The 18,685-nt window shown below is 38.5% G+C and overlaps 2 protein-coding genes across 4 annotated transcripts in view; both read right to left on the bottom strand.

The window, feature by feature from the left end:
- Positions 1 to 18,685, bottom strand: part of Grm1 (glutamate metabotropic receptor 1) — a 367,695-nt gene that overhangs the window by 168,490 nt on the left and 180,520 nt on the right. The window lies entirely within an intron of this gene.
- On the bottom strand, positions 1,174 to 4,795 carry LOC121144463 (40S ribosomal protein S3a-like). The gene is given in 2 exon segments (XM_040758194.1): positions 1,174 to 4,164; positions 4,167 to 4,795. Coding segments are annotated over 2 exon segments (759 nt in total). The 5' UTR covers positions 4,756 to 4,795; the 3' UTR covers positions 1,174 to 3,994.

The raw sequence follows: 18,685 nt of genomic DNA, 5'->3' as shown, positions 1-18,685 counted from the left end.
ATCTGTTTAACCATTCAGACAAAAGAAGCAAATTCATCTGGTTGCTCTTATTGGGCACTGCTCATTTATATCGATCGATATATTGTATGATTTAACTGTTATTTGTCCATGTCTTAATACAACATTTTAATTACTTTCCTTGAAAATTTTATATACACATACAATGTATTTTATCATATCCCCCCTACTGTTCCTTACAACTCCTCCTAGATTCAACCCCTGCCTCCTATCCCATCCAAACCTCACATACTTTATTTTTTGATAATCCACTGATTACAGTCTGTGCTGCTTATATACTCTGGGGTTTGGGGCTATGCACTGGAACATGGTATCCATTTGTTGAGATATGAAAAGTTAACTCTCTGTTTTGATGAGAAGCTAAGTATTCTAACAGTATCATTTAAAAGACAAAGTTCACATATAGTTCTCTAATATACGTAATCTTCATTTTTATTAAATAAAGATGTTAATTTATTAACAGAATACAATCTGATTTCAAATAAGGTAGACACTAATAATTACTGTATCTGGATTTTAAAACGGTAAGTTACTTTTTATTAACAATCCAAGAAAACATATACAAATACTACAGAGTGCTAAAATAGGACACAGACCATGTAGGGCTTTTAAAAATGTTGCTAAAAACAGGTTTATTCCTCTCACTCTCTTATCAGGAGTTGGGTATGGAGGAAGTGAGTCGGCCACAGAAGAATGAACAGCAGAGAGAACACGTCCCTGAATACTGTGATACTTCAGACCTCCCTCATCATTCAGATTTCACTCTTAAACTAGTAAGGGGACTTCAGGGACCTGTAGGGTAGCTTGATGTATGCCCCTGAGTCCTGTTAGATCCAGTTTCTGAGGCACAACAGGTAAAAATCTGTTTTGAGGAGGACACTAACAGGGCTGCAGTCTCACTCATGGTAGCTCAAAGGCACCAAGACTTCTGTGGACTACATACGGACATGAAAATGGGAAAACAAGGCTGGAGCTTTCTATCTTTTATTTACAGTTTAGTCTGTGTGTGTGTGTGTGTGTGTGTGTGTGTGTGTGTTTGTGTGTGTGAAGGTACACTTGAGTGCACCTACAGAGGTCAAAAGAAAGTATTCGATCCACTGAAGCCAGAGTTACAGTTGTGGGCTGCCTGGATGGGTGCAGCTAATAGATCTCAGGTCCTCTGCTAGAGTAGCAAGTGCTTTTAACTGTGGAACCCTATTTCCAGACCCAAGGCTGGGATTTACTTAAGTCTTCCCAGAGGGCTGGAATATCAGTAGGAAGAAATTAGAAGTCCAGATGTCCTTGGTGTTGCAGGGACAAGCAATTAGCTGGAGGTTCTGCATCTGTATGATGAAGAGTATCCCTTGTGCCCACTGAAGGACAAGATTGACATTGACTCCTGGTAATGTTGCAGAGAATTACAAGGAACCAATGTCAGTCAAATGAAATCCCAGCTAGTATTCTGGCTGTTTTCCCTCCCCACGCCCATTGCACACAAGAGTAACTGTTTGAGAAGATAGTGAAAGAAAACACTGTTAAGGTGCTGCCCCATCAGACTACACACTCCTCTCTTCACAGGTCTCCTACAAGGAAACTCAAAAGCTTTAGCCTGTGTCAAAGACTGAAGTTATCTATTATTACTCTAAACCAGATTGTCAAAAAAGTCTTTGGTGGCGATAAGTGCAAGTACGATTTTTTTATTATCTAAGTTATGAGACCTGAATGTCATTTTAAGATAAAAGAAAATGAATAACCTTTAGATAGAAAGTTGGAAAGAATTAAAAGTTGCTTTGTAGTGTATCTTCTCAATTCTACCCTTTGAGCATTATGGGTATCAAACCCCTTCTGTTACCAAGATGGGGGACTTGTGATTTATTTAGTAAGCATTGTGCTTAGCTTTTCAAAACATTATTAAGATAATTTTTCACTAAGTTATATTTTCAGAAGGTGTTTGCTGCATCTTTTTAAAGAGCTCATTTTACCATTTCAGCCAATGCCTCACCCTGCTCTGGTATTTAATTATAGACCAATCATATTTAATGGATTAAAAAAAACAAACTCCTTATAGTAATGCACTTGGGAAAATGCTATGTGTACCCAATAATTAGATGATTCAATGTTTACTTGTATTAACAATTTTTAATAGAGTGGTTGAATTCTAGCTTTTGTTGGGTGATGACATCATATCTGGACCAGTGAGGTTTCTATGGGAACCCAGCTGGATTTTTGGAAGACCAAAATATTCATAAACAATGAAGATACTGGTTTGTTTTTTTTAACCAACCTTTGAACTAGATTTTACAATATCTTGAGAAGTTACCCTTTCAGTTTATGCCCCCAAAACAATGCTAAAACTGTATCAGAATGCTAAATATTATCTTCATTATGTATAACATGCTTGAAACTTTGTTGTTATACATGGATGACAATTAGTATAGTACACGTGGAGGATATGAAAGCATACATATGTAATTCTAGACACAGAATAGATCACAGTATTTTTTGTAAGTGGTAAATAGAACTTATAAGTTTTGTTAGTAGTCAATAGATAATGTTGTTTCTGTAAAGCTAAAGAGGGTGTTGTTAAGGCAGTAATATCACTTGACTCTTCATCGCAAGGATTATTTTTTTCATATTCCTGAACTCCTCAAAAATGGATTTTTTCAAGGCTTTGTTTTGGTTGGAAGCAGTTCCTTCTATTGGCCTATCCATGGTATCTCAAGACCATGGACTGAGGCTTAAAAAGACAAAGGTAGATCTTGTAGTTGAGAAACCTGTAAACCACTGACCTGTGGCTGGTCATAAGCTTATGCTACTTCCTAATGTCACGCCCTGTCTTCAGGAAACATGGCGACTTCTTTTTGGAGTACTTCCTCCCCGGGAAAAATGATGTGTCAAGGTCAGGGACAAAAATCTCAAACATAAATATAATTTTTCTGAAGATAAGGGTTGTTTTTAAATAGAGAGCTGCCTTCTCCCTTAGAGGTTAGTTAGATGAGAGAAGACTGGGGAGTGGACAGAGGTGCAGGAAACCATGGCTTAAGGAAAATACTGTGTATTGGAGATGGCCTGTATATGCTTGAAGCCAACATTACATCGCCAGGTGGTCAAGAGATACTAAGCTCCTCAGATGTCCACGTAATAAGAAAATAAAGGCCTTTCTTATGCTCTCATATTGTTCTAGAGTCCAGTAAGTGTTGTTTTCCTATTTAAAATGTATATTATCATTACTACTTGGATTATATTTCCATGTCCTTTAGAGCAGGGTCAGCAAACAAGAATCTATGGAACATTGTGTTTTTTGTATGGTCTATCAACAGAGTCATTTTTAAATGGATAACAGTTCTAAAACATACAAAGATGGATGTTTTATGGCACATGAAAATGAGATTAGACTGAAATCTCATTGTTTGTGACTAAAGTCTTATGGAAACACAGTCTTGTTCACATATGATCTATGGCTATGTTCACACAGCAACAACAGCTTCACAGTTGCATCACTGACCATGAGGACCCAAATAGTCAGTATCTTGTCCTCCATAGAAAAGGTGTGTGGATGTCTGATTAGTCCACAGTGGGTGATAAGTGATTTAGAACTGTGTCCATAAATCATTCGTTCTCAAACAAAATTTGTTTAAATGCCACTGGCAACTCTCCCAATGCTTTCATGGTGTAACCCAAGATCTTCCATGGCTTCAGCAGTTTTGTGATGAGATAAAGTCATTTCTTTAGAGTTACTCTTCATCTCTACCACCTATTCTCATCTTATCACAACCCTGTACGCACACTATTCATTCCGCCTACAGCATCTACCCTCATTCCGACTCCAATCTGCCAGGTGTCATCTAAATATTATTATCTAATTCAGATAATTTCTTTCATATCCCAAAGTTCTATCAGATGTCCCTTCTACATGAATTCATTTTATGATTATTAGGCTTTCCTATTGTTTTCACAAATAAGATTTTTTTATTTGTCACTATTAAAAATCTGGATTTTAAACAGATTCTTGGACTGATGGTTCATATCCATCAGCTCGTTCAACTTTAGTACCTGTCTCATCACCAGTAGGTTTTCTAGAACTACCTCCTTCACCATGGAGCTCCATGAGTTTTTCCAATTCAAACTTGGGTTTCTTCAGCATTTTTACTTTCCTAACGAAGACTCATGAAGAGGATAAATGGACTGGCAAGCCTTTTCTATGTCTTTCCCAATGCTGTCTGGAATCAATTTATTAACCACTTCCTTCAAGTCATTTGTCTGCACTTCTCGGGTCATGATTTCCATCATTTTCTTGCGAATCTGGCGGACCTGCCGATGCTGTGCATAGGAGGTCTTGCGGATCTGGTTGTTGCGTTTTTTAGTGAAACCAACACAGAACAGATGTAGCAAATAATCATTGGTTGTCTTGACATCGACATGCGCTTCAATCATGGTCTGCCACTTTTTGACCATGAAACACATCTTGTCCCGGGTAAGATCCATGCCATGGAAGTTAGTCAGACAGGTTTTGCCCTGAACATCTTCAGTAATTAGCTTGAATTTTCTAAATGCAACTTTGGCATTCTGTAGATCAGCAAGGCTCACTTCGAACACCCGACCCTTGAGGCCATCAGATGCAATTTTAGTTCCTTGAGTCCTGGTGACCAGCATTTTCCCAATGTTACTGAACATTGCAGGGGCCTTCACATCATACCAGTCTTTCTTAGAAAATAGATCAACCGCTTTCTTCTTGGCTCCCTTCTTGCCAACCGCCATGGTGCTGCTGCGAGAGCCAAAAAGGCAGCTTTCCTATTTTTTAATTTTTTGTTTTTTATTTATTTAAAACATTTCATACAATATATTTTATTTTTATTTAAATTAGAAACATGAATGCTTCACATGTCAATCCCAGCTCGCTCTCCCATCCCTCCTCCCTTGTCCCTCCACCAGGCCCCCCTCCAACCAATCCCCACATCATTCCCCAGGGAGGGTGAGGCCCTCCTTGGGGGGAATCTCCAAAGTCTATTTTGATCATATTCTTTCCCTCACCCAGCTCCTCCCTGATCCTGCCCAAACCCCGGCCTACCCAGCTGCATGCTTGCTTGCTTTCTCTTTCTCTCTTTATCAAAAAAATTCAAGTAGGAAAATCAATAAGATGAAAAATACTGAAACAAAACAAAGCAAAAGAAAAAGCACATAATTTGTGTTGTTCAACTACTTCAGGCATGCAGTTAGCTTTGCAGTGTGGTTGACATATCCAGTGCCACTCCATTGGAGAGAACTGATTTCCCCTTTCCCAGCAGGTAGATATCAATTGCAAATAGTTTCCTTACTAGGGATGGAATTTTGAGTCCACTTCATTTCTCTGTGTTGTGATTTTGCCTGATTCTGATCATGTGCAGGTCTTGTGCTTGCTATCACTGTCTCTTCATCTGTATATCAGCCCTGCTGTATCAGAAAATGTTTCTTCCTTGGAGGCATTCAATACCTCTGGCTCCTAAAGTGTTTTGTCCCCCTTTTCACATAAATCCTTGAGCTTTGAGGGAAGAGATAAAGACATCATAGTTGGATCTCAGTGCTCTGAAATCTCTCATTCAGCACATTGTCGGCTTGTGTATCTCCGTGTTAAGTCCTATCTACTTCAAGATGAAGTTTCCCTGATGAGGACTGATAAAAACACTGAACTATGGAGATATCAATATGCCTTTTAGAGTCATTCTAAGCAGGGCATTGGGGCACACACCTTTAATCCCAGCACTCGGGAGGCAGAGGCAGTCGGAAACTAGCCTGGTCTACAAGAGCTAGTTCCAGGACTGGCTCCAAAGCTACGCAAGAAAACCCTGTCTCAAAAAAACAAATAAACAACAAAAAAGTCATTCCATTGCTATGTTCCTTTAGCAAAATAATAGTAGTTGGGTCCCCGAGGGCCCATGACCTACCTAGCTTCAGGTCCATGGCCACTTTAAAAATGTCTGGTATATGTTCCTTAAGTTCAATCAAAAAGTGGTTGGTTGATCCTATAATATGTGTGCCATGATTGCACCAATATGTCTTACAGGTATATCTCTGTCATAGGATGCAATTTTGTAGCTAGGTGATAATGATGATTATTTCTCTCCTCTGGTAGCGTTCCCAGTGCCTTCCAGCACCAAGAATGTTAATGACATATCTAAAGCTTAAGAATTAATATCCACACATAAGAGAAAACAAATAATATTTGTCTGAGGGTCTGGGTAACTTCACTCAAGATGAGTATTTCTGGCCTCATGCATTTAACTGAAAATTTTATTTTATTTAACAGCTGGATAACACTCCATCTTATAACCATAAATTTGTATTACCCCTTCATCAGTTGAAAGGCATGTAGGCTGTTTCCAATTACTGATTTATTATCAACATGTTCTCTTACACTTTGTCCTCACTCTTTGCTGTGGGCAAATGGACACTATCCATCTTTCTACCAGCACTCTTAAGGTGTGGCACACAAGAGGAACAAAATGTGTACATAGCAAAAGAAGAACACAAAGGAGGGCAAGTAAAAGCAAGGGAAAGTTTGTGTTTTGATAACAATCGTGAATGGAATGTTCAGAATTTTCTCAATTGCTTCTAAAATAGCTTAATCTGCAGGTTTTACATAATAAAAATCAGAATAAATGACAATTTTCAACTTTAGCACTCTAAAACGTTGAGACATGTATACAGAAGAAGTCGCATTCATTTACAAAGATAAGGACTTTCCAGACTAATGCTCCCATTTAAAAATACCAAAATACAGAAAGTTGAGAATCTTCCTTATAGCACATTAGAGTCCAGCATTGTGAATAATCTGTTAGAATTATAATGACTTTTAGCACAGGACCTGATATCACACATGAGCTAATTCAAACTGAAACTGAATATTTTCATGAAGTAACTCTTTCTGGTGTGGATTTCTATTCTTATTATAGTTATTTGAATTTCATCAGTTTTTGACCTACAGATGCTGTTATTTTAATGTACTGATTAGGAAAACTTGCCGGTCCTCAAATTCCAGGCTCAATCAGAAGCACTGCAATAAATAAATTAATTAATGTACTTTCTAATTTCATTTCTGTTTCTACCACATGTGGAAAGATTTAACACATTCAAATACGGATGTTAGATAAATGACCTAACCATAATACACACAGAGACTTTTACATCCACGGTCATCTCCCTTTTTGAAACTCTCTCTCAGTGACACACTCCAGCACGGACCATGGGTGCATGCTTTTGTAAACATATGAAGCAACAAGAATAACCTTCATTTCAATGGAACTATTTATAATCAAATTAGAAAGTACTGAAATGAAATGAGATGAAAAGACATAAATGCTTAATTTTATGTTTTCCCCAAAGACCATTCACCTCCTAAGCATTAATTAGGATTCTCCATAACTTTAGATAACTTTCACTATTTGTTTTATTTGACAAGAAATGCATTTACCTTCTATAGACATATATGTAATAATCTCCATTTGGCTTATATGTTAATACTTCCCATTCTTCCAATTTAACGTGAGTCACCTTCCATTGGTTGCCTTCATGACTTGCTAATAGGTTGTACTCCACAGTTTGAAAATTGTCTTCAGGCTGTCCCACAGAATAATCTTTTCAGCCTGTATTTCACTCATTCTCCACTTTTTCACAGCTGCTCCTTTCCTTATAAGAATTCTCAGCTTAAGTTCTACCTGTGACTCCTACCCCCTGGTGGCTTTATCAGAGCCTCTTCTCCTGGGCTTAGAAAGGCTTTCTCACACCAGCTGCTCAGATGGTAACATATCCTCTTTATCCTCACGAGTTTAAAATATTCCCTTGGGCAGAAACTTAGTTTAATAAAATGCCTTCAATTCAAAAAATATTTCAATTCTTTTCAGACAGATCCTAATCTCAATGCTATTTCTTAAGACAGATGTATTTGATCATATCATTTCAAACTTTGAATGAGAAATGAGTGCAAAGAAAATCTAAAGATTTAAAAATAACCAGAGCTTGAGCAATCAAGGGATTTAGAAAAGAATGAAGTTAAAAAAGTCAGTTCTAAGATACAACATAATTTGGGTCTTCAGAGATGGGGAGAAATCAAAGTGTAGATAGATGAGGAGAACAAATTTAATCATGAATTGGTTTTTATACTAATATTTCTAGCAAGATATATTACAAACCTTACCTAAGATAGGAAGTGTGTCTCTTTTCCTTGCTTCAATTTGTGTGTAAGTGTAAAGTTTTACTAGCAAGACTCTAGAATGACTATGTATCATCACATGAAATAGGAGGATGCTCCATTTGGAACTGGGATGTATCCATGGTGCTGATGTTTTGTTGGTATGCCTTTGTACCTATGTAATTGAAGCAGGACCTGGATCTGTAAAGTTCATCCTTACGATTTATTCATCAAAGAATTCACTTATTTATATGTGTTCTTTTGATTCTAAGTGACTCTGTCAGAATCTTGCAACCACCTCATGGACATGTAAATCATTTATGACTTCATGAAGTTTCCCTAGTAAACGTAAGACTCAGGACTCAGAAATCAATGATATGGCACTTGTTTCAGTAAACATCTTCATAGCTGTTGCTTTTGCGATAGCATTTTTATTTGTAAATAATTTTTTCAAATGTATCTTCACACACCAAAGGAGTTCATTTCTATAACAACCTAGGAGTTTTACTCCAAGTACCCAAGAGTTATGAAAGAAGTATATGAAGTAAAATTTCCTCAGTCATGAAGTCTAGTCTCCACGACTGGAAAACTAGGCTAAGCTTCACATAACCTTTCTTCCTATTTGCCACACAGCCATAGTGAGAAATGATTTAGGTTAGATGGGCAAAAAATAAGGTTGTAAAGGAATTCTTCCCTGTAATTCGAATGAGGGACCTTGACTGATTTTTTCCACCTTGAAAGTAAAGACAATAATGCCACCCAATTCACACAGCTGTTATTATAACTGTCAAGGTATATTGAAAATATATAAGATATGTATTGTAAAATGTATTGGATAAAAAAAATTGGCATTCCAAAAATCCGTCTGCCTTAAAAAAAAACCTATTATTCGTTTAAAGTCAACTTCTTCAGGAATCCTTTACACATACATATTCCATTCTTGATGTGCCCAAATGTTTATTAATGTTTTTGTTTTATGTTGTTATTAAGAACATATCAGTATTAAAAATAGAGTATTGGGCCCTTAAAAATAGAGAGTGAGGGGGTGGCTCAGAAGTTAAGAGTCTCTGATGTTCTTGCAGAGGACTTGAGTTCAATTCCCTGCACTATACTGGGTAACTTACAGCTGACTGAAACTCCAGTTCCAGGGAATCTGATACCCTCTCTAGCTTCAGCCAGCTCCTGAACTCACATTACTTTCTCTCTCTCTCTCTCTCTCTCTCTCTCTCTCTCTCTCTCTCTCTCTCTCTCTCTCTCTCTCTCTCTCTCTCTCTCTCTCTCTCTCTCTCTTTCTCTCTCTCTCTGTACTCATACACACAGAGACAGAGAGAGAAAGAGAGAATTAAAATATTAAAAAATAAAGGCTGAAGTGGTTAAGAGCATATGTTGCTCTTACAGAACTAGATTTGGTTTCCAGAACCCACACGGCAGTTCACAACCATCTGTAACACCAGTTTCAGGGGCTCCAATGCCCTCTTCTGTCATTTGTGAGCACACAGACATACATCCAAACAAAATACTCACACACACAAAAATAAATAAACCCTTTTTTAAAAAAATAGAGACTATGGCTCAGGAAACACCACAATCAAGCACTTATCACTTGGTACATTACTGGGCATTAGTACATAGATTTTTCTTTATTTAACAATTGAATGATTCTCTTGTTGGTGATATTGTCTCTTTAAATGTCATAAAAATTTAATAGTGATCTTTTACTGAAACTCACATATTACCTGGTTATTTGGAAAATTGGCTTAAAATAAAAAAGATCAGGGTTTTTCTGTAATCAGGACAATGTGAGCAGGTAATAACGCTACATTAGACATGCTTCCGCAGTATTGTGTCACAACAGAAATCTGAACGCTGGATTTTCTTAGACTTAATAGGAGGCAAATAACTTACCATTGAAGCACAAATGAAAATTAAATATAAGTGTAAAATTGTCATTAGATGGCCAATAATGAACAAATTCCAATTCCTTGCTTTCAGTTGGAGGATTTATAAGGTTAACTCAGAACTGAAAATGGCCATCTGCATATTATAAATATATCCTTACTCTCAGATGAGGGACCATCGAGACATACTTAATTAAATAACAGTCAAAGAAGTAATAGCCCAATCATCGGCATCTTTAAAGAACATACTATTCCTCAATCTATGATTTCAGAGCACCAATCAAAAGTTCTGCTTTCTGGGTGACGACTGTAATGACAACCAAGCTACTCCACTGTGGCCACACTGAAGTGATTCCAGGAGAGCATATACAGAGAGAGTTTAGTCCATTCTAGTGAGCATTCTACGAGTCCCAATAGATGACAAACTTTCCTTTCCTCTCCCTTTGTCCTCTGGTCTGTGGTTCATTTGCACTCTTCAAAGATAAGAACCCATACCTCCGGTAATTACATCTGTTTATCCTCTCAACTAAGTACAGACTCCAGAAGGATTCCTAAGTCTGGTTCGTTTTTTATAGCCGTGCTTAGGCAGAGGACTTAATGCATAACAACAAGAACAATAAAACTACACCGTTGGTTCGTGATTTGTGTCTAGAAAACACAGACTTCGTCAGCAGTACATTTTCCCTAGCTTTTCCATCCTAGATGTTTCAGGCAGAGCCTTAAAATTGAATAGGTCACTTCTCTGACCCTCGTGTTGCTTGGAAATAATGGTCTCCATCAGGTAGTACATAGTTGGAAAGGCTTCTTAATAGATTGCCTTGACAATGAAATCTTCTCCACAGTGATGACTAGACTTGAGTATGTGAACCAGCTCAGGAGAACACAAGTGAGCCTTCGGTGAATGTTACAAAACCACAGCCTATCTGTGCTAAGCATTGACCTTCCGTACCACACTTCCCATTAACCCCGGGTCTCATCGCACCGTTACATTGTCTAGCCAGCTTTCACAAAATTCTAAACGAGAACTGGCCATCTGAAGCATCTCTCTCCACTGGAGGCCGGAGAAGACTGAACTTCAGATCAAACTGTTGACATGGCAACAAAAGCACTTACCATTCAAACAAAGATGGCAAAGGTAGAACAGATGATTTGAAGTGGCATTTTAGAACTGCCGTTCTCAAGGCAGCAGCCTACCATGTTTTTCTGTCACAAAATTATCCCACTCCAGGTTTCTAAACAACTGCCTTTATGTTTTATTGAAAAGAAAACATAAAATGAAAGAAAAATTACATAAGCCACAAAGTTCTTAATGTGATAGGTATATTCCTTACTCTCATTCTCTAGGTTTGATAAATTCTAACCCCCAAAATATGGCTAAATGGTATGAGTACATTCATCATGGGTATAAGTGTTCTCAACAATGGACATTAGAATCAGACTTAGAAAATATGTTAGAATAAACTATTACTTTTCCTAGAACAATTAGGAAATAGAGGCTTTTCTTGTGAGATCCCAGTAGCAGCAGACCTATCTAGATCTGTGGGGTGGCCAATGGGAGGCTCAGTTTGGGGTTTGCAATGCAGCAAAAACAAGAGACACCGCCTCATCAGAGTGGAAGGCAAGAAGCAATTCTCAAATACTGTTCTGAAATCTCCACGTGTATATCATAGTACATGTGTACCCACATTCACACATCTACACACACACACACACATACACACACACACACACACACACACACACACACACACACACACACACAAAGAGAGTGAGGGAGAGAGAAATCTGTATCCAGTAAAGACACACAAAGCAATTCTAACCTTTATCTCACTGTTTTGTTTATAAAGGAAGTGTTTTGACCACCCATTCCTTGCAGTAACATCTCTCTATGGCTGCTGTGTCATTAGCCTTTGTTACTTTCTTATTTGGAAAGGAAGCAGACCTCTTTACTTGGCTCTATATCCTCACACTCCTTCTCCACCAGGCTATCTTCAAATCACTTCTAATTCAAGGACCCCAAACTGAGCACTTTCATCTTGAGTTCAAGAAACCACAGCTCTCTTACCTCTGGGCCTTTAGCATGTGATTCCTCCCTCCCGTTCTTCCCCACCCCCACCTGTTCTAACCTAGGTGCATCTTAATTTAGCTCTGAGCTCCTCTGAAAAGCCCATCAGAAGCAAACAACTCACACCCCGACCATCTTCTTCCATGGAAGTTTCTTCTTTCCCTTTTATAACACTAATTACCCTGACCTAAATATAAAATTGGGCTTGGTAAGGTTTTTTTTTCCTTCACCTGTGTAGGTTTATGCTATTGAATTTAGTATGCAGTTTTGCAGGCAATGGAAACTCAATAAATGACAGTTTATGAAACACAAATAATTCTCCAAGTTGGAGACATCACTCAGCCAGTAGAGTGTTTACCAGGAAGCATGAGGGCCTGAATTCAATCCCCAGAGCCAGGCTCAGTGGCATAGGTTTGTGATCCCAGTAGAGAGGGCATGGAAGTAAGCATATTTCCTAGTGCTTTCCCACTAATCTTGCCTAGTCACCAAGTTCCAAGCTGATGAGACACTGTGTCCAAGAAAAGATGGCAGTTGGCACCTGATGACACCCAAGGCTGTCCTCTGACTTCCACACGTGATACACACAGATACATGCATACTTCCCCACGGGTGCACTTTGTGACTCTTTCTAAAGAATTTGTTAATGTCTGTATATCCTAATGGCTGAGCCCTGACTGGCATTTATATTACCTTCTGGCTTCTTGCAGAATTTTCTAGTACTCAACTAATCAGTAAAATATAGAAATAGATCAGTTAAAGACAACTGTAGAACTATTATCCAAGGAAAGGTTAACCAACAAACAGATCCAGAGAGGAGTAACTCAAGTGCCCATGCTGTGAAGGTAAAAGGGGACAAGACACGGGTTAGTTACCTAACTGTTATTTATTGTGTAAGTCCCAGCTCAGAGAAAGTTCAATATTTTCATGGATATTTTACAATGTATAATTGGAGATGTTTGATGAAGTTTTATGAATGCATAGAAAAATTGCTGCTCTGCAATTTAACAGAACTTTAATGCATTTCATATATTTAAATAGTCTTATGACAATAAAACTGATTTTATTTTATAATATTTTAAACTAATTAGATGTGTTATCCAACTGATATAATCTAAGAGACCCAAGAAAATGTCTTGCATTGAGCTTTTTAATTTTGTATCTTAAAAATACAACTGTCTACCCTGCTATAGTGATGGGGTTTTGAATTGTATGTATATATGATAGCATGCAAAGTAATGAGTTTCATTGTGAAATTTCCTAAACATTTTTAGGAAAACTCATTCTTCTTTCCCCTCCCCCTCCCCGCTGTTCCATTCCCCTGCTCTCCAGATTCCTGCTGGTCACAAATAACCCTCTATCTGTGACCAGGATGGATGCACTCACTTCTCGCTGCTCCTGCTCCCTCAATATCTCTTCCTCTCTTGTCACTCCTTTTCCAGTTTCACGATCTGTACACAGGCTCCTTACAAGAAAAAAATCACCAGAGTGCAGAGACAACCCCAAAGAGAAAACTCTTCATCGGGATTGTCTCGTGAAGTCTCACTAGAGCTACACAGGTCACCAAATACTAATGACCAAATGTCAGAACTGTCAACTTCTTCCAGGAGAATGGATAAAAACTCTCTAGTCCAGAGACATACTCAATAGGCATTACTTACAAGAGCGGTAGGGACAACCGAATTCTGTGAGATGCTATTGCAAGTGAAACCAAGTGTTTTTTCTACTTCACTACATAACTCAGAAAGCAGCAATGACTGAAGTTGAATTGTTGATGGAGCTGAAGGCTAGGAGATGACTGCTTTTAAAGATGTTATAATCACTTCCTGTTGAGAAACTCTTTTTCTGAAAGAGTTCCATCAGAGGGGTGGTCAGTGGGCCCTGCACTCATCCCACCCCATACCCTTCCTTTCCTGCCAGGTTAAAAAGAATCCTTCCCTCTCTGCCAGGCGTCTCCATTCTTCAGTGTACACATGCCTGCAGGGCACTGCAGGAGCCAGACATGGGGTTCTCAATGCTGTGCTAGCAACCCCTGCATTTGAGAGACTGGTGAGGAATCAGACTCTTTTATTTTGGAGAAGTGTCTATTCAGAACTCAGAACACAGTCGCTAGCACTGGGGAAGGAGGTGGATTCAGTATGTTTGGTAAAAGGAAGTTAGCTTCGACAGCACAGCCATGGGTGGGTGCCTGGGTCTTTTTTGAACTATTTCTTCTCTCTTTCCCACCCACCACCAATTCCCTTCTCTTTTCCTACTACTTCTTCAACAATGCAGCCACTTCCTAGGCTATAGCAACAAAGAGCAGCAGTGCTTCTGCCGACCCCGGTCCCCAGCACTTGGTTGCCCTGTGTTACTGCAGTGGGGTTCAGCAAAGAAAGAATAAGATGTAGAATTATTATTATTATTTTCATTATAGTCTTACCGCATCGTTTCATGGGCTTCATGCTGTGTTGAGCACTTAACATCTATTTTTTAGTTTAATGCTCTAAGGCTATTATTATCCCTACTTCATAGATTTCTTAGAACACTGCAGATATGGAATTCAAGAAAAGAAATTTAGATATGGGGGGTTTAAGACACACTTCTTATCCTCTTTGAGTGCCCCCCCACCCATGTATACGCCTTCCTCCTATTTGCACACTTCTCAGACCTTTGGATTTCTTCCCAAGAAGTTCAACTCAGGCTTCTCAGAGTTACTGAAAGAATTCTCAACTATAAGTACAAGAGACCCCTATGGTTTTGCAACTGAAAATATAGCGATTTTTATGTTTTTATCAAATTCTGTCTTTAAGTTTCACAGAGCATTAAAAAAACACAGCATGGCCGTTCTTCTCTCTGAAGGAAGGCAATGCTTCAGTCTTCTGTTTACTTAAAACACAACCACAATACCACTATTTCTGGAGAGTAACAGGACACCAAACAGGAACTTGTATGTCATTCTTTACCATTCCTATACTCCAGTGCAGTATATACTTATACTCCGAAAAAAAAGTTTTGAATGAAAGATCCACTACTCATCAACGCACTAAAAGTCAAATAAATAAGTCAAAAGCAATAACAAATGGATCAACAGTAAAAATAAACAAAGTCCTTTTAAGTCCATTACATATGTTAGTGACAGTGCCTCATTTGTAAGTTCTCTTCCATGAATAAAGTACACCCATGCATCATAACTTAGCATTCTATTTTGTGCATCTTGTCTCCAACAAGTTCTCCATGAATCATTTGATTATTTTTTGAATCTCTATGTAGTGGAATAAACGACTTCTCAAACGCCAGGAGCGATACAGACAACCTTTTATGTGACACTCCATTTCTTTTGAAGTTCAAAAAGCGAAAGGAACCAAAATGAAAAACATTGGCAAAATCTTATCAACCTTTACCTACTTAATCAAAAACGCCCCAGATCTTCAGAGCACTCTGGGACTAAACTAACTGTGCTCTCTAGGACAAATCATCCCGGGAGAATGCTTTTTCCATCCTTGCCTCTCTGGCTCTTAACCTAAGACTTGGAATTCAATTTTCTAAAAATAAAAAAGTATGCAAGCTGCAGCATAGTCACTGGAAAGTGCATGGTGCTTAGGTGTAAATTGCTCTGGTTTGGGGTCCGATTATATCAGTTTCCGATTGAATAAATTATTTGAGTATTCTTTGTCAGACTATCAGCAACAACAATAACTAATTTGTGTGCTTGCTGATAAGAATAATGGATGTGAAATCATTTTATTAACTGTGAAGAGATCATAGGTGCTGGAGAGACTGATCAACAATCAAAAGTGATTGCAACACCCAGAGCACCTGTTTGTTCCTCCGCACCCATGTGGGCATCTCCTAACAGCCTAAAAATCCAGTTCCAGGTCACCGATGCCTTTTTCTGGCCTTCCTGGGAACCCACACACCAGCATACACTCACACAGGCATAGACACCCACACATAAGTACAATATTAAAAACAAAATCATAAACTAAATAGAAAAATTGTTTCGTGTGGACTTTTATCACAGGTGACAATTTTCTATAATTTACAATTTCTCAAAATTTCATTGATTTAGTCAAGTCATCCTGAGGTTTTTGTTTGTTTGTTTATCTTTGTTTTTTGAGACAGGGTTTCTCTGCATAACAGCCCTGACTGTCCTGCAACTCCCTTTATAGACCAAGCTGAACTGGAACTCACAGAGATCTGCCAGCCTCTTCCTCCTGAGTGCTGGGATTAAAGGCCCACACCACCACACCTGGATTATCCTGAGGTTCTGCTTTTAAACAGTAAACTATTGTATTGAGAAGCATAAGAAACTATTAAAAGATGAGATTAAATCTTTTTAAACAAATGGGGGACCTCTAGATTGAATGACTATGCCAGAAAAAAATCTTTCTAATGAAAATCTTCTCTATAGATGTCTTCATGTCTATGTGAATTAACTAGTCCCATATTATCCCCCCCAAAATGGTAAATGATTACCCTAAGAAATGGAAAAATGCACAAGGTCTAGAAGGAATATGAATGTGTATTTACTTTTATTATCTAGGTAGAAAAAAGGGTATATATTTGAGGAAATTAACACTGTCTCTCTATGTTTGTAGACAACACTTCCTGTTCATTAATGTCTTAAAGCCAGAAATGACAGCTCATTCCAAAATAGATATTCATTGTTGTATAAGAACAATACTTGAGCCAGGCATTGATGGCACACACCTTTAATTCCAGCACTTGGGAGGCAGAGGCAGGTGGATCTTTGTGAGTTCAAGGCCAGCCTGGTCTACAGAGTGACTTCCAGGACAGCCTCCAAAACAATATAGAGAAACCCTGCCTCGAAAACCCCCTCAAAAAAGAGCAATCCTTTATTTATAACACATAAGTTGTATGCTTTTCAGTATAGAGTATCTCCTCTTTGTAAATAAAAGATGAAAAACCATTGAAGACACCAATGTGAAGGCATTTCATGGTGACAGCCTTCTTGGGGGTGCCACTGAAGAGTACCAGGCCACTTTTAAAGGCCTCCTCTATTATCCAAGTCACCAAAACGCAATGGGCCTTACTACCATGAACTCTCCTCAGCCTTTAACTATTCATTGATCTAAAGATAGTTTGATGACTTAAATCATAATAAGCTTTAAGGGTAAAGGAGAGAGACGGGAAGGAAGGAGAGGCAGAGAGAGAGAGAGAGAGAGAGAGAGAGAGAGAGAGAGAGAGAGAGAGAGAGAGAGAGAGAGAGGAGGGGGGAGGAAGGGAGAGAAGTCAGAGTAGGACCAAGTGGTGTTGTAGGTTATCTTGATATCCCTCTGACACTCCCCAGACTGCCCAGTAAAATTATATCTTGACTTGGGGAGCAGAGCCATTGGCTAGCTGAATGGAATTGGCCATAGAGAAGCCAACAATTTGTATAGAGAAGATTCACAGGAAGCAAAGAACTGGAACTAGAGTTTGAGCTCTCTTGGTTATGGAACAAGGGAAGAGATGTGACTCTTAAGGTGTCTCCAGCCAAAAGCAATGTCAGCTAGTTGCAACTAGCAGGTTTTCACCCCAGCCTTTGACTTCTGAGTCATATTGATAAACAGAATGATAGAGACTTATTTTTTAAAACAATCTCTCTCCTATCCATCCATTCCCCCCACTTTCTCCCCACCCCACTCCCCATTCACTCCTCAGAGAGGGTGAGGACTCCCATGGGGACTTAATTTAAATCTATGTATCACAGTGGTGGCAGAGCTGGGCCACTGGGCAGGAAGCCCTACCAAACTGTTCCAGGAGCGAATTGAGAGGCTTTGGTTCAGCAGACAATAATTAAAATATCAGTAGATTCATTTGCAGCTTCTAAGCTGACAGAAAAAAAACAACTGAGCATGAAAGAAAGTGGTCTTTGGGGATAAGAGGGAGAAAGAGGGAAAACATCATATGCTGATTAGAAACAATGTCCTCTATAGTAATGTCAGCTCTATGTAAAAGACTGGATTGACTCTTTCTTTTGCCATAATTCTACATAGGAAGTATTATAAGATTAATTTTATAATGTATAATGAATAACCTCATGTGGGCCCATGTTCACTAAAGGATTTAGTTATGATTTAATTCCATGTGTCTTTGACAACAAACTCTTTTTACTCCCATTTCCAGTCAAAACAAGTTGTCTCCCTATGTTTGGAGTGACCTATCTATTCTGGAAGAATGTTAAAAGCATATGACAGGGTTGTGTCAGTCATTTATGTGGTTCTCTATTTGTTCTTCCTTCTTTATGGAGAGAATATTTGGGAGGGGTGAAGGGAGAATAATATGAACTTTTTTAACTCATAAGGAAAAATATGATCCTACTGTTGACAGTATCAAGATATCAGGCCTAAAATCATGGATTCCCACCTTCAGAGGCAGTGTCTTTGAAAAGAAAAACAGTGAAGGGTGAATGAGTATGGTCTAGGAAACAGTAGTAAGACTACCCTTTCCTATAAGATGTAGATTTCAGGCCTGTCTTCCTCCATATGGTACTAGCACTTCCTCCTATTTCTCTGCCTGTTACTATATAATTCATCCTTCCGTCTTACACTCAACAGCAGGACAGGCCGCCAATAATGA

Source organism: Mesocricetus auratus, unplaced genomic scaffold (assembly GCF_017639785.1).
Source record: "Mesocricetus auratus isolate SY011 unplaced genomic scaffold, BCM_Maur_2.0 Super-Scaffold_100018, whole genome shotgun sequence".
NCBI lineage: Eukaryota > Metazoa > Chordata > Mammalia > Rodentia > Cricetidae > Mesocricetus > Mesocricetus auratus.
This window is presented reverse-complemented; position numbering and strand designations above follow the sequence as displayed.